General features: G+C 41.9%; 1 protein-coding gene across 2 annotated transcripts in view; it reads right to left on the reverse strand.

Annotated features, from left to right (window-relative positions):
* Positions 1 to 16766, reverse strand: part of znf423 (zinc finger protein 423) — a 152056-nt gene that overhangs the window by 96894 nt on the left and 38396 nt on the right. For both annotated transcript variants that reach the window (XM_083552025.1, XM_083552024.1), the window contains exon 3: positions 11420 to 11626. In XM_083552025.1, the coding sequence (XP_083408151.1) occupies positions 11420 to 11626 (207 nt within the window). The remainder of the gene's footprint in view (positions 1 to 11419; positions 11627 to 16766) is intronic.

Genomic DNA, 16766 nt, shown 5'->3' on the forward strand with positions numbered 1-16766 from the left:
TGTACCAAACAACCCTATCTTTGTGTCAGAATGAGTTTGAGTACCGTTCTTCCAGTCCTACATTAAAAGGATTAATAATGAGTTTTAGTGTGAAAAAAAACAACAACCAAAAAACAAATTAGGACGAATATCAAGTGTTGGATATGTACTGTGTACATACAACCACAGCCACCCACAGCCACACACACTGTCAGATATCAACTGTTCTTGCTTTAGCAAAATGTACTTTCTTTTTCCTCTTGATTTCCTTTCACATCTGTAGCCTGAACGCTTTTTCATGAGTTTAAGTGTGACTGATTAAAAAGAATCGGCTCTTGAAAAGAACGTTGCATTATTATTAAGGGAATTAAAGTCACAATATTGGACTGAGAGTGTAGAAATCTTTCAGAAGAAGGGCCAATAAGAGCAATTCCTTCTACAGCAGTCAGAAATGTTTCCTTTTCTTAGCTTCACTTCCTCGAATCGTGCACACTGTTCACTTGGAGACATTAGGACCACATTCTTTTCACTGTTTTCATTGTAGCATTTCATATTTATTATACTTTTATTAACTATCTACTGCCTCACCTGGATGAATTAAAGTGTGCTTTTTTGTAAATAATAAAGCACGTGATAAACTTGTGTCAGTTTCGCTATGTATGTCTTTTACAGTTTTTCCTGGTGCTTGATCAAGTACGGAGGACACTGACAGAGAAGGATGAGAATCGAGAGAAGTCATCAGAGGGATGTAGAAATCTGAGGGAACATGCTGTTCCTCATTATTGCTGCTTTTCATAAAGAGACTGGTGACAGCTTTATTCTGCATCCAATAGGGTCACGAGGGTCATGGTCGGCATCCAGGTCAAATTCTCACATACCAATCTGCACTAATGCTCACACTTGTTACTGCACTTTCTGCTTTTGTTTTTTTGTACTTTTACTTCTATCCTGTTGGGCAAATTAATAACACTAACAAGCTCCACTTAATGTTCGCAATTGAATCCAAAATAAGAAGTTCCTGCCATATTAATAATCAAATCGGCCTGTTTAAACAGACAAGGCTAATTACAACATTCTCTGCCAGGAACTCTCAACCAAGTTGTAGTCGCACAACACTCGATTTCGCTGAGCAGATGATTAAATTGGCTCGTGCTTAGACTTTTTGGCCCGAGCGGAATGGATTATATTTGACCAGCAGCCTCCGCTGCTGAGTTTTACATCGTAACTGGGGCTACCATTGAACTGCTGAATCACCTGACCTCCTCCGCCCACACAAGTGGACAAAAGAAAGCACCCAGGCCAAAACAACAAAAAAAACGGTGGCTTTTTAAATAATCGACACAAGCATACAACATTGCACCCACACAATCACTTAATGAAACTACTGACTGTAGAAATAAAACCAACTTCAAAATAGCATTTTCAATAGTAAATTATGCCTTTATTTGAAATAAAAATTTTTTTTTTGCAGCAACAGGATGTGCGACAGGATGGCCAGTGATGCTAATGTTAGGAAAAGTGAACATGCTTTAATATATAGATTTATGACCAAAAATGTTAATAATAATGAAGTAAATGCACAGTTGAATGTGTAATTGTCTATTAAATAGCCCTTTTCAAGGCAACGAATACAAAAGATTGTGGCTGCTTTCTTTCCTCCTTCAGAAGACTACGAGAAAAAGAAAGAGTGTGGATATTCCAACAGATTTCGGCTTTTTCCTGGGCATACACAGACAGCCCAAATATTTACTCTCCCTTCTTACGACTGCAAGCTCAACACAAGAGCACATGTGGTAGAGAGAGTGACTGAGTGAGTAAGAGATAGAAGAGAGAGAGAGAGAGAGAGAGAGAGAGAGAGAGAGAGAGAGAGAGAGAGAGAGAGAGAGAGAGAGAGAGAGAGAGAGAAAGAGAGAGAGAGAAAGAGAGGGGCAGAGAGAGAAAGAGAGAGGCGGGGGGAATTACATTTTTAATCGTCTGATTTTTCCCTCTGAGCAGGCAAGATCAATACAAGAAGTCTGCCGCCAACACACACACACTCTCACGTAGACACACTCCTTTCTTGTGTCCGTTGGCAAATTCTTCTATTCCACTCTTGCATGAAGCACATAGGGAAAAAAAAAACCATGAGTGAGTGAGGAGAGGAGAGGAGAGGAGAGGAGAGGAGAGGAGAGGAGAAGAGAGCAGGGGAGAAAAGTGGGAAGAAGTGAAGAGGAGAGGAGGGGAGAAAAGAGGAAGAGAAGAGAAGAGAAAACGTCCCCACAGAGTTTTTCTCCCTTCCTGGTGCGAGCGAGGCCCCCGCCGAGTCCCTGTGTAATTTGCAGTGCCTCAGAATTCAGGTATTAATAAAGCCCCCATGGGGAACTGCACACAATATAACCCTACATTTTCAGGCATTATGAAAGGACGCCCCCAGGGGTCTTTGGCTCAAATTTCTGAAATGCAGGCATTGTAAAAAAAAAAAAAAAAAAAAAAAAAAAAAGTCACCCCAGGGGAGTCTCTCCGCAATAGAAATCTGCTGAATTCAAAGCATTTTCTCAGTCCTGGTGGGAACTATTACTCCCTCTGGAAGCACTTTTTTCGCCTTCACTTTTTTTTAACAAAACATGTGTTGCTGACATGTTGACAGATTGCTCAGTGAAGTGTTTAGGTGCATGCACAAGCCGGGTCTCTGCAGAGACGGAGCCCCGCTCCCTGGCAGAGAGACTCTCAACGCTTCCCAAACTGGTGCCATCCATATTTCATAACAGGGGAGCGCAGGCAGGAAACTAGGGCTGGGTGAGCAAGAGAGCGAAAGAGAGATAGCGAAAGGGGGATGAAAAGAGAATGAGAAAAGAGAGAGGGGTAAAAAAAAAAAAAAAAAAGGGGGGTGTAAAGTGAGGAAAAAAGAGGAGTCGCCATGCATACGGAGAGCGCAGAAAAGGAGAAAAAGAAAAGTGACCAAGACCACGATAGAGACAGTAAGAGAGGGAGTAAGAGAAACCGGAGAGAACTTCATCGTGAAAAATGAACCCTGTGATGAAAAATGACTTCCAGTGTGCTCCGAAACAACCCTCCTCTGTCTCCCCCCACCCTCCCTTTTTTATCCCTCTCTCTCTCTCCATCCATGCTGTGTACCCCCCCCACAATCCCCACCAACCTTCCCCTCAATCTCTCTCTTTCTCTCTCCTACAGAGGCAGGGCTCTTTGCTCTCCCTGGAAAACCTGAGTTTACAACCAGCTGTGACTGCATTTGTATCTGTGCCAAGGGCTTAGTGGAGGAATCTTCAGGCCACCCTCCGGCTCCAAGAAAGGAGTGAAGAAACAAGTGAGGGAGAAAAAAGGAAAAGAAAGAAAGAAAGAAAGAAAGAAAGAAAGAAAGAAAGAAAGAAAGAAAGAAAGAAAGAAAGAAAGAAAGAAGAACCAGCACACAAAGTGGTAGACACAATCAGAGAGCATGCTTAATCTCATTTCTGCAAACACATGCACTTTTATCCCCCCCACCCCACACACACAAACACATAGAGCTCCCCTCTTGAGTACTGAATGCAGACACATAACAGGATAATCACAACGCTGCATATAATCACATGACTCATTTCCATAAGAGAAAGCAGAAGTTAAACAAACACTTCCTAATGAATTCCTTAAAACACAAACAGATGACAATTTCACACACACACACACACACACACACACACACACACACACACACACACACACACACACACACACACTCACAGATTATAACGAACAATAGAAAGCACTTATGTCTGTGCAGAAACAATATGTCCGGCATTCCTGCTCTCTTTCTCTGTGACGCTGGATCAAGTTGCACCTCTGTCTATTTTACTTATCTCTCCTCCTACTTCTACACTCTCTTTCTCTCTCTCTCTCTCTCTCTCTCTCTCTCTCTCTCTCTCTCTCTCTCTCTCTCTCTCTCTCTCTCTCTTTTTCTCTCTCTCTCTCACACACACACACACACACACACACACACACACACACACACACACACACACTCTCTCTAGATGGATGAAGGGAGGAAAAGTGATCTGTGGCTTTAATAAGAGTCGTGGCCTCCCAGGATTCAGCTGCCACTCTGACGACAGGCACAAGCTCTTGGAGCAGTGGGGGGTTGTGGGGAGGATTAGAAGTACAGACACAAGTGTGATGTGGAGACCAAATCCAGTGTGTGTGTGTGTGTGTGTGTGTGTGTGTGTGTGTGTGTGTGTGAGAGTGTGAGTTGTATGTGTCTGCATGGGTTGAACTGGGCAATAGGACAATATAATAACGTTATCATGACAAATGTTTTTACTGTGCACTTTTCTGAGATATCACATAGTTCATCAGTACCAGTGAGCAGGTCATTACTAGATAGACAGATAGATTGATAGATCACTTTGTTCATCCCAGATGAAAAGTCACATATCACAGCAAGCACAGAGTGTACAAAGTAAAGAAGGATACTACAATTTTTTGCATTATCAATGTAAATATAACATGTGGTAGTGCAATGGAGTGTTTTGTGTAAACACTGTAAACATGATGCAACAGTATGGCTGATACTGCTAGTAAGCAATATTGCTAACAGTAAAAATAGGAGACTAAATTAGCTCAAGTCTATGCTTGTACCAGATGTCTCATTTTGTTGAATGTCTTTTCAAATTTTTAGCTACTAGCTAAAAGGTTCCAACAACAGCCACTGCATTGCTCCAAATGAAGTCACAATTAGCATATTAGCTTAGGAAGTATGAAGTTAGCAGGACATATAAGTTTAGAAGGTTTAAGGTTATATGCAGTGGTGGGAAGTAACAAATTACAATTCTTCGCATTGTGCACCGTTTTCAGCCCATCCACATATATCTTGTTGTTGGGCTGCTACCACTGGTGTACAGTGGTTGTTAGCCAACAGAGCTAAGGCAGAAGGCAACAAGATCATGTGGCTAACGTGGATTAGACAGAAGGTGTCAGCGATTTAAACATAACCGAGAATAGAGACATTCCAGATCACCTGATCATCATCATCTTTTCTCTGCTTGTATTCTATTTGTTGGTTGTTCAGCCTGGATACATTCATTATGTAAAAATATAAAAAAAACTTTTGTATTAATATATTAATATGACATGAGGTCCAATTACCAGCGTGACACTAAAACAGATAATAATAAAGTAGTAATAGCTACTTTTTACTTAAGTACATGTCAGACCCCATGCTACTTTAACTTTAGTGAAAAATTATTGTCAGTACTTCAACTTTTACCAGAGTACCATGGGTACACGTACTTCTACTTGAGTGAAGGATGTGTGTATTTTTGCCATCTCTGTTAGTAGGACATTTTAGCCTATAAGGTTTAAAGTTAGCAGGACATATTAGCTTAGTTGAACGTTTTTCGCTTTTCAGGGTAAAAATTAACTGAATGCTTTAGGTTGGCAAGACATTTTAGTTTGGCTTGAACGATTAGAGCATTAGCTTGTAACTTTTGTTTTGAAGAATGTTCAGATTTTGTTTTTTGGAAACGTTGTGTTCAAAGCAGTTTTCAATGAACCACTTTTAATTAGTGGGAACATTAGCAAAACATTTCCATTTTATAAACTCTAGAATATTGTAATCTAAATATGTAATCTCGGTTTGTTGTCTTGTCATTATTTTTGATAGATATAATCTAGCTGCTGCTGGCTTATAACGGAATTGCTAAAATTTAAGCTGCCAGCTTTTTATTGTTTTTATTTGTTCATCTTCTTTTTATTTAAATCTGACACTTCTGTTTTGCTGGCACAGTTTTAGCCTGTTTTGTGCCTTCAGGTATCATGATATGATGTGTTTTGCCACATCACCCTCTCTTTGTTCGTGTGTGTGGTGTGTGTGTGTGTGTGTGTGTGTGTGTGGTGTGTGTGTGTGTGTGTGTGTGTGTGTGTGTGTGTGTGTGTGTGTGTGTGTGTGTGTGAGAGAGAGAGAGTTTGTGTTTGTGTGTACATTTGAGGAAGCACCCAAGGGAGAACAAACTATGCAGTGACCCAGCCAAGAATATACTCCCCTCTGTTACTTATAGATACTCAAACACACACACACACACACACACACACACACACACACACACACACACACACACACACACACACACACACACACAGCATTCAAACATGCTGCACATATATGCACACAGCTGCAAAACCTGAGGGCTTGTGATTAGCACATGAGACAGGGAACAAACGGAAATACTGTGTTGCCATCAGCTTAATAGGATGTACAATTGTTTAACAGATATGTGTGAAAGTGTGGGCTAGGACAATTGTGCTTCTGAATGGCAGGAGAGCTCCAGTTTCTCTTTCTCACTTCTCTCTCTCTCTTTCTATCTCTCATCTATGTGTGTGAGGTGAGAGCGAGAGAGAGAGAGAGAGAGAGAGAGAGAGAGAGAGAGAGAGAGAGAGAGAGAGAGAGTGTGCAGAAGAGCTATTCCTGCTGACTGAGCCATCCTTTCCCTCTCTCTCTCTCTCTCTCTCTCTCTTTTTCTCCCCCTCCCTCTCTAGAGATCTGGCTGTTCCCTTCAGTCTTGTGAAGGCGGGTTAATTAGCACTCGCCTCCTATTTGTATCTGACAGGCGGAGTGCCCGCCTTCCACCTGACTGACAGCTCTCCCGTTTACACACAACCACTTCTCTCTCTCTCGCTTTCTCTCCACCTCCCGTTTCTGTACGCACCATTTCTGTTCTTTTTCTCTCTTCTCTCGCTCACTTCCTCCCTCAGTCTCTCAACACTTGTGACCTTTATTTCACACGGAAACAAGTGTACACTCACACATACACCTTTTTTAGCATGCCACCTGGTGACACCAGTCAAGCACGTTGAATTTCAGAGGTTGTCCGACGATAAACCAAGGGGCAAGGGAGCGGTCCAGCTGTTACACAGATTCTGTCTTACAACCTATCCATCGATTAGGACTTGAGGGATATTTTTAGCAATCAGCAATATGATTAGGAACCTATAAGTCTCAGTTATCATTCGGCCTTTAAGCAGTGGCTCAGTTCATGGTTGTTATTATACAGGGTCTTCAGGAAGTACAAATACATTACACAGCCTGTTTATACAGATAACAATTAATTTTGAACTCACATGAGCGTTTTGTTCCTCTTCTACACACACACACACACACACACACACACACACACACACACACACACACACACATTGTATTGTCATCACTGTGTTTTGCTTGTCAGAGAAGTGGTAGCTCAGTGGTTAAGATGTCAACCTTTAGGTCAGAAGGTTGTGAGCTCAAATTCAGATCCCTTGACCCTTAACTGCTCAGTTATAGAGCTGAGATAATTGTATGCTGCAAATTATTTTTCTTACTGCAAATGATGCATGTTGTCTCTGTAGCATATATAAAAGTGCTACTTCACGATACACAATACAAATTCAAGCTTACATGGTGTGATTTTGAGATAACATTTGTTGACTTTTATATGTCACTATGACACATTTCACACCCAGCCAATTGCTGTGTTTGCTGAGTGTGTTAGACACAAAGGTTCCACAAACAGGTCAATGAACTTTGTTAGTAATGCTAGTGTGGGTAGAAGTTCAATCTTCAAAAGTGATGTAGTTGGACAGGGAGAAAAAACACATTTGCTCATTGATTTTCTGTCAATGGACTAAATTAGTGAGAAAATAAGTGAGCACTGAGAGTTTAAAAGGTCCATTCTGGGCTTTGCAAATATTTATGCCAAATTCAGTCAATGCAGGTTTTTTGCTACTATTAATATCTTAACACTATTTGACCATGTTTGCAAGGGAACTCTATGAAACAATATACAAAAATGTCTAACTGCAATAATATCTTTGTCTTTATTGTGTTTTACGGGGGTATAAACATCTGTTTAAACATCTGTTGTTCATATATTGCCAGTCAAAATTGGTAAAACTAAACGTTTTTGGTATAAGGTCAATAGTCTATCATTTAGAAATAGTCATCAGTGATTTAAGTGTTGTTTGGCACTTTTTAATTTTATATAAGTAGCCACCCTACAGCTCAAGAATGAATGCTTGGATCCTGAGCTCAGATGACAGCGTGAAGTTTCACATATTTTCTTTGTGTCTGTGCGATTTGTTTGTTCTGGGTTCTCCACTTTCCTCCCTTCTACCAAAAGCATATAAGATGGTGGATTGATTATGTTATATTACTCCTAGGTGTAAATGTATGTGAATGTGTGTGCTGGCATGTCAAGGAAGACTGTTTAATCAAGGATGCATTCTTGCCTCTTACCCAGAGTTGACTGAATAGGCTCTGGATCACTTTGGAATATGAAAAAACTCTGTTCAAAAACATTTGGCTGCCATTGTGGTTCAAACACACACACAGTGCACCAACATGGGCTGCAGTCTGACTGGTAAGGTGCTAGAAGGCTATAAGCAAAGCAGGCATGGGATAACCTTGGACCATCTCTTCTCCAGACCTTGTGGGTTAACAGGGCCTGAGTTCCTGCCCTGGGCAGCTTCAGAGTGGGGGCAGGGGGGCAGATAGGGAGAGGGGTCAGCTGCACACGGCCACAGAGGAATAGAGAGATTCTGAGAGGGGGAGATAGGGAAAGAGAGAGGGAGTGTGGGCGGTTTACAGCCAGAGCCCAACCATGGCCGGTCTTGGGGCACTGGAGCAGAGCAACGAATGTTCTCCATTTGATCTGAGTTTTTTTCCAAGCACTCTTTGGGGAATCAGTGCTCCAGATTCCTCCTCCTGTAGAGATTCCCTCCAGACTCGGCCCACACTGCACGCACATACACACACACACACACACACACACACACACACACATGCATGCACACCCAATCGTGTGAGTGTATTAAACCCACCTACACAACGATATCACACAAATATACACTCACAAATATCTTACACATGCATATGTGTGCAAAAAGATATTAAAATCCATCAGTTGTAAACACACTGATAGCAACGAGGGAAACAGTGTCCCATTCGTCACACACTATCAAATTTAACATTCAGTCCATGTGCCTAGTAAACCTCTCTCTCTTTCTGTCTCTCTGTCTCTCTCTCTCTCTCTCTCTCTCTCTCTCTCTCTTTCTCTCTCTCTCTCTCTCTCTCTCTTTCTCTCTCACACAGACACAGACACAGACACACAGACACACACACACACACACACACACACACACACACACACACACACACACACACACTGACACACACATTTGTAAACGGTAGCGAGCAGTAACTGAGCACTAGTCACGGTTAAAGCTCTTAGTGCAGTGGGAGACCAAACAGTCATAAACTATTATCACACATTAAAGTAGGACTGAAGGAAGACTGACAAAATTGATAGAGAAAGAAGAGATAAAAGAAAAGGATCACATATCTCACACATTATGGGATTTCAGCCTATAATCCTATAGCTCATGTAATATTGTTTGGAATTTTATTTCATTTTGTGGCGTGTTTGCTTTTTGGAGAATATGACTGCGCTGACTGCCAAGCGATCACAATAATAACAAGAAAGCAAAAGGGAGTTTATGTTGGTGCCATGTTATTGGCCCGGCTCACCGTGGTGCCAGGGGAGCCAAAAACATGACCCTCCTCATAAAATATGACAAAAATGGCCTCCAATCTCATCCGCACAAACAATCGCTGACAAAATGGCGTGTTTATCCCCTATCTGATGCGGTTGCGGTTCAGCGTGCGGCTCTCCCTTGCTAGGCAGCCTCCCTGTGGTATGAAGAGAATGTGAAAGGATTCGCCAGCGAGTGTTTTTTAATTTACCGCTCTTTTCAATAATAATAATAATAAAGCCTGCATCTTGTGTGTGTTTGGGAGGAGAGGGGGGCGCAGGCAGAGATGTTATCCCCTAGCCACTGTTCTGGATTATTCTGCAATCTCCAGCACCCCCACCCCCACCCCCCCCCCCATGGGAAGCTCTGTTTTATCATTTCATTTTGTTTCTCTCCTTCTTTTCCCCCCCTCTGCTAAGCAACACGTAGCTCACTGACGGCTGGGGAGCAGGCGGCGTGTCTCATATTCAGGCCCTTGATTTCATTACACCACCGCCAGACAGGCAAAACGGGGTGGGGAAGAGAGGAGGCCTGTGTCACGCCATATTATTTCCCACCAGAAACACATTCCCGCTATTCGGCAGCTTCACCAGGCCCGCTAAAGCTCCACACGACTGCTTTCACGTCATGTCCATGACTAAATGGCTTTTCAATCAAAGACTGATTGAATGTTTTATATAAAAGGGGGTAAAAATTATGAAAAAAAAATAAAAATCTTGCTGTTAGGCCATTTCGCTCTCTTTTCTCTCGCGCTTACTACACGTCTCTCTCTTTTACCCCCACCATGCATGCTTTCTCCTCGTTAAGGAGAGGCCCTTGATTAATCTGCGAGGAAGCAGATGCCCCTGCAGGGCCGCTTTCAGCGTTTCATTAATTACCGCGATTGTAATAACGGGCATTGTGTTTGTGTACAGCGTGTTAGCTTTAAAACACTACTCTCCTGTGGGACACCACTGACTCCAGAGCAGCCGAGAGCAGCCACTCCACACATGCACATGACACATGACACATACACACACACACACACACACACACACACACACACACACACACACACCTCTCTCCGGTGGAGAAGCCACTGTGAACTATTACACTGACATGTTGACAGAAATGGTGGAGAGAGATAAGAGTCAGGCTGGAATAGGAGACGCAGTCCGACTAAGGCGGCAGGCTCGATTGCAGACTCCGTCTACATTCACTGACTGTAATGGCTTAAGATGAACATGGCAGCCCCTGCAGCGATAGCGCGTGAGAGAGGCACGCACTCTGAACAGTTCCTAAAACACATACTCGGTCGGACGGACTGACTGACGACAGGATTGAACGGTTTTGTGTTTGTAGCTCCTTAAATGTAAATCATCGTTCAAATTTAAAAAGGCTTGTTATCCGACTGTGAACTCAAATCCGTGCAGCAAAGGTTTTGAATTTCCTCACTGCCAGAAACCCTATTCCAGGGTAAAATAAAACAATAAAAAAATCCACACACCCTCTTACAATCACAGCATAGATTTCTTTCAACGAAAACAATCTTGCCTTCTATATATTAGATATTTATTCATTTTGGTCACTAGGACTTTTTTGAATCGCTGATTCCGAACCCAGACCTGCTACACCATATCCAAATGTAGATTAGTGGAATATAAAAAGCTCTTTAAATAACAGCAGTTAAAATTGCAGTTTGATTGAAGTTGACCTTATTTTGTCTTTTATTTAATTAGTTCATATATCACGTAAGAAACATCTAATCAATTTAGCTTACAACTACAATTAAATAATTACATTCAGGACAGGTTCAGCGGTAGCTGATTGTGATCCCATATCGTCGTCTTACAAACCACACTAAATGTATCAAATTTTATTTTTTTTTACATCGATACTGGAAGGGGACCAGAGGAGATGTGTGTACCTGCAGGACAGAGGTGCGTGCGGTGCTCCGTCAAGTCAGCCAGGCACTCGAAGTCCTGTTGGCAGTTATCACAGGTGAAGATAGACTCATCGTCCATATCCTCCTCTCCGGCTCTCTCGTCGTGGCTGGTCACGCTGTGCTCACCGTCTTCACCACCGGCCCGCTCTTTCCCTTCAGAGTCTCGCTCAGGGATGGCTGTATCTGCACCTGAACATCAACGACAGAGCTGCATCAACACCGGCTTTAAAATTTTAAATGGTCTGTATGACCTGACTATAACAGGAACCAAAAGAAGCATTTTAGCTCATTTTCCACCAAGTTCCCAGACAAACCCGGAACAGCGACAACGCTAGGAATGAATCCTACATGGGAAAAAAAAAACCTAGATATTCAGAAAAAGCTTGCTGACTAAAGATTTTTTCAGATTTCTACGACAGGATCCACACTGTGCTGAAATTAAAAGGGGTTTACTTTCAAACTGAAGCAAATCTAACACCCCACATGATCCCAAAAAAATAAGCAACACATTTCATTTCCTCTGTTAAGAAAGAAAATGAAATGTTTGTCAGAAAAAATTTTTATGCTGTATTTTTCATTCTGTTAGTGTTTATGCTGTGCCTCAGAATATACACCCTATCAGCTAGCTGTGATCCAAAATAACATTCATACCAATAAGTGTTTTTCAATTGGATAAGCCGGTACAGCTTACTGAATTCTTTGCTTAAATATGTTAAGGCAAAAATACATTTGGTATAAACTTGTATATTACAATGAAATAAATAAAATAAAAAACACAGGCACACACTCGCTCAAATATCCACCATACAATCACGTTGATGTCATCTGAGATGTGGAAAGAAATAAGGAATTCTATTTTAACACATATAATTCAAATGAATAAATCAAAACAATAAAAAAAACCCACATACATATTGGGTTTTATTGAGCATATTATGTTTACTGGGACTTTTTCAGCCATATCTGTTTTTTCCCCGAACTTTTACTACAATGTTGGATGCACAATTATCTAGGATGTAGGATGAAAACCTGTTCTAGCATGACAGTGTCATTGTGCACAAAGTGAGTTCCATGAAGGTATGACTTATGTGGGTTGGAGTGGAAGATCTTGAGTTTCCTGCTATACAGCTCTCTGACTTTAACCCTATTGAACAGCTTCGGAATGAATTAAAATGCTGACTGCACCCCAGACCTCCACATCCTACATCAGTACCTGACTAATGCCCTCCTCACCACACAAGAGAAGAGTGGATGTTATTTTAACATGTTATTTTAACAGTAAATGAGGACTAAATGTGAAATGGGATGTTTACAAAGCAAATATGAATCTTGTGGTCAGGTGTCCACAAACCTTTATCCATATAGTGTAAAAGAGACACAGAGTGACGTGAGCTGTGGGTCTTTCTACAATTGTTAAGCATTGCGAACGTGCAAACCTTCAAGGTTTGATGGAAACACAGTCTGTGACCATAAACCTGATAATGACAAACCAATAAACATGTTTTTATATATATGTTTGTGCTGCCTTATGGGTTTTAAGAAAAAAAAACAATCACCACACAAGCAAACTAGGACTGGCTTGTTTTTTTGTGTTTTCCGTTATAGCACTCCTATAGCTGTCTATTAGAATATTATTAGTTCAAGTTAGTACCAGCAGGCACCAAAACCCAACCATCTGGGCAAGGAGGAGAGACACTGACACTACACAGATAGAGGTTTTGAGCTGCTATTTTCTCAAATTTGAGAAAATTTTAGAAAACAAATTTTATTGTATACATTTTCGCTTTTTTTTTTATTTTGGTACACTGCTGGAAGTTTGGTAGGAAGCCTATATATCATGATACATTATATATACCATATACTGCAGAAATGGCATTAAACATCTCAGCATCATTTTTTTGTCATATTGCATCAATGCACAGCGTCATGCATGGCACTGTGGCAACAGTGAAGAGCTCTCGGTTTCGACTCGGGCCTGCGTGCCACACACTCGCTCACAGCTCTGATATCCAGCCCAATCCTCCTTCCGCCATTGTGGCTCTATTTTCACACCTTATTATCACATTAAACGCTGCGCTCTGAAAGGACTGCACAGGAGACCATGACGAGAGAGCCACAAAACAAAAAAGGGAAAGAATAGAGAGGTGTAGAGAAGAGGAAAAAAAGGGAAACAACTAATAAAAGAGACTGATAGAATATGTGAAAGGACCAATGAAGGACCGAAATATGCAACAGAGAAAAACACACAAAAAGAAAAAAAAGAAAGAGAGAGAGAGAGAGAGAGAGAGAGAGAGAGAGAGAGAGAGAGAGAGAGAGAGAGAGAGAGAGAGAGAGCATACTAAAGAATATGAGAAATAAAGTGAGGGAACAGGATGGTAGAGGGAAAAGAAGAGCAGAAGGAGGGAGGAATGGAGAAAGGGTGGAGGGCAGCTCTCCGGCTCCCCTGGGCTTAACATCCTGTCTAATCATCCTGGACTTGTGCAATCAGAGGAAAAGCAGGAGGTGGCCATTCCTGCTCTTTGCCACACTGTGATCAGCAGCTCTAATTTGCCCGGGCACTGCTCTACACCACAGCGCTAATCGCTAATGGAGCCTGGAGTTCGGGACCAGACCCAGTCGCTCACTTTGGGCTCCAGCCCAGTTTGGACTGCTTTTTGCTAGAGGAGGAGGAGTGATGAGGGGGATCTGGAGAGGTGTTATGAGTGAGGGGAGCGTTAAGGTGCTCTAGTTTCTCTCCCTCCATCCATCCGTTTGGTGTGTGTGTGTGTGTGTGTGTGTGTGTGTGTGTGTGTGTGTGTGTGTGTGTGTGTGTGTGTTGGGGTGGGGTGGGGTATGTGGAATGGCCATCTGTCCAGTCGTGAGAATGCCGTCTGGACAGGGAGGAGAGAGGCCCCAAACTGACACTACACTGATAGTGGTCTTGAGCTGCTGTTTTTTACACACACACACACACACACACACACACACACACACACACACACACACACACACACACACAAGGTGTATTAGCTGTACTATTTCATCCATGAGAGGTTCTAATCTCTGTGAAAAAAGAAGAAATTCATTTTCACTCCATCCCTCTCCTTGTTCAATCAGACGCACACACACACACACACACACACACACACACACACACACACACACACACACACACACACACACACACACACCACACACACACACACACACACACACACACACTCCATCGTTCCCCCAGGTACCCTGATGCCAGAGGTATGGGCACTGCCAACCGAGGCACATGCCAGCACAACCTGCTACCATGGCAACAAGGGAGGAGCCAGATGGGACCTTGCTCTGGCCCTCTTTACCTCTCCTCCTCTCCTCCCTCCATTTTTTTCGTTCGAAATGAGCCTGGCTCGTACGACTTCCACACCGCGGGACAGCAGGCGGGATATAAAAGCTCCTGGCACATCGCTCTGAACCATACACACCTTCAGTAAATGCTACACTTGCTTACTTGCTCTCTATTCGCTCTTCTTCTATTCTCCGGTTTACCTCCATTTTCTTGCCTGCCGTCATTTCCCCCGTCCTCTCCACGAAGCGTTCCTCCTCTCCGGAGGGGGAGGTGGTCTCATGAGGGGGTCTCCACAACACACTCCATTTAGACTGCCATTACAGCTCTCTCTCTCTCTCTCTCTCTCTCTCTCTCTCTCTCTCTCTCTCTCTCTTATCTGTCTCCATCTCTATCTCTCCCTGTGTGCACTGGATTGATATACATGTGTCGTGCACCCCAGCTGCACACACGCTAGCTCCAGCTATGGCCTTGAACACACACACACTCACACACACACATACACACACACACACACACACACACACACACACACACACACACACACACACACACACACACAAACACACCAACTTGCCTCCTTAGTCTGTGGGAGGCAGAGGAAACTGCTGAAATTATATCTGTGTAGATCTGTGTGAAAGCATTAATAGACAGCAGGTGAAGGTAAAAACATATCGTTTAAGGAAATGAAGGCATCTACGCATTCTATAACATGCGCTTGTAGGAAATATGGCTCGATTAGATTTTTCCAAAGACGTAGGTTTTCCGATATAGCTCAAAGGCGACGCCAGAAATCAGGGCTCAGCAAGGACAGTCATATCAGGAGACAAATGATTTCTAGAGGGCCATTCAGATAAACAAGACCTCTTTATGTCTGTGGATGTATTCTTAGAGCCCACGGTTCTTCATTTCTGTTTGAAGATTGATCATCGCGTTATCTGCCTACATGAACGCACACTTAGTCTACCTCTAACGCACTCCAACACACACAACTCACACACACTACTATCCAGCACAGACCGCGAGAGATTCTATGATTAAAGTCAACATTCTTTGACTATGAAAATGTGCAATTGGTATTTTACTTTTTATTTTATTTTATTTTTTTATGTACATTTAAATCTTACACGTCCACATGAATCCATTTGCAAACCCAATATTTTCTCTTATGTTTTGGTCTTTCATCCACACTAAAGCTACATTTAAAAATTTCATTTTTGCTTTGTGTAAATTGAGAAAACAGATATTTTAAAAGCAATGATTAATTTTAGTCCTGTGTTCCCAAACTCAAAACAGAACACTTTATAGTCTTAGGTTACCCACAGCAACAACTCCAAGTCTGTCTGTCTGTTTCAAAACCTCAGTGTTTTTCTCCACATTGGTGTATCTATACAAAGAGACAGATAGTAAATAACGGCCAAAACTTCTTGTTTTAGACACACAGAGTATATTGCTATAAGGTTGCTCAGATGTTTCCATGTGGATGATTGAAAGCATATAAAAAAATGTATAAAAAAAAAAAAAAAAAAAAAAAACGTTTTTAAATCTGTCCACTGTAATGTGCTGCTTCTACGAAAGAGCTCTATTCAGAGTTGGTGGCTCGAGTTAAAAGTTAAAAGTCAATATTTATGCTCCGTATTCAGGTGTAGTTGATTTTCTGAGTGGCTTATTCTAAGTATTTAAAAGTGCCTCTGACAGAATTTGCCATTTCTCTTCAGTAGATTTGCATAAGATCGCCTTTAAACACAAGCACTTGGTTTCAAACTCCAACTGTAATGTAACAGATCCCATCTTTTCGTCACTTGCTTTATTTTCAACTGTAAAATGATGTCAAATGAAAGCAGGGGGACAATTTAAAAATCAACTAATAAAAAGGAAGACTTTAGCAATATATAACTGGAAGTGAATGTTACTTTAAAGAAAACGTGATAATGATCTTAAAATGCTGACAAACCAAATCCTATAAACTTCCAACCTTCTACATGACCAGGCAGCCGTTAGCTAGCAAGAGCATCT

The sequence above is a fragment of the Silurus aristotelis genome, assembly GCF_946808225.1.
Source record: "Silurus aristotelis genome assembly, chromosome: 10".
Lineage (NCBI taxonomy): Eukaryota > Metazoa > Chordata > Actinopteri > Siluriformes > Siluridae > Silurus > Silurus aristotelis.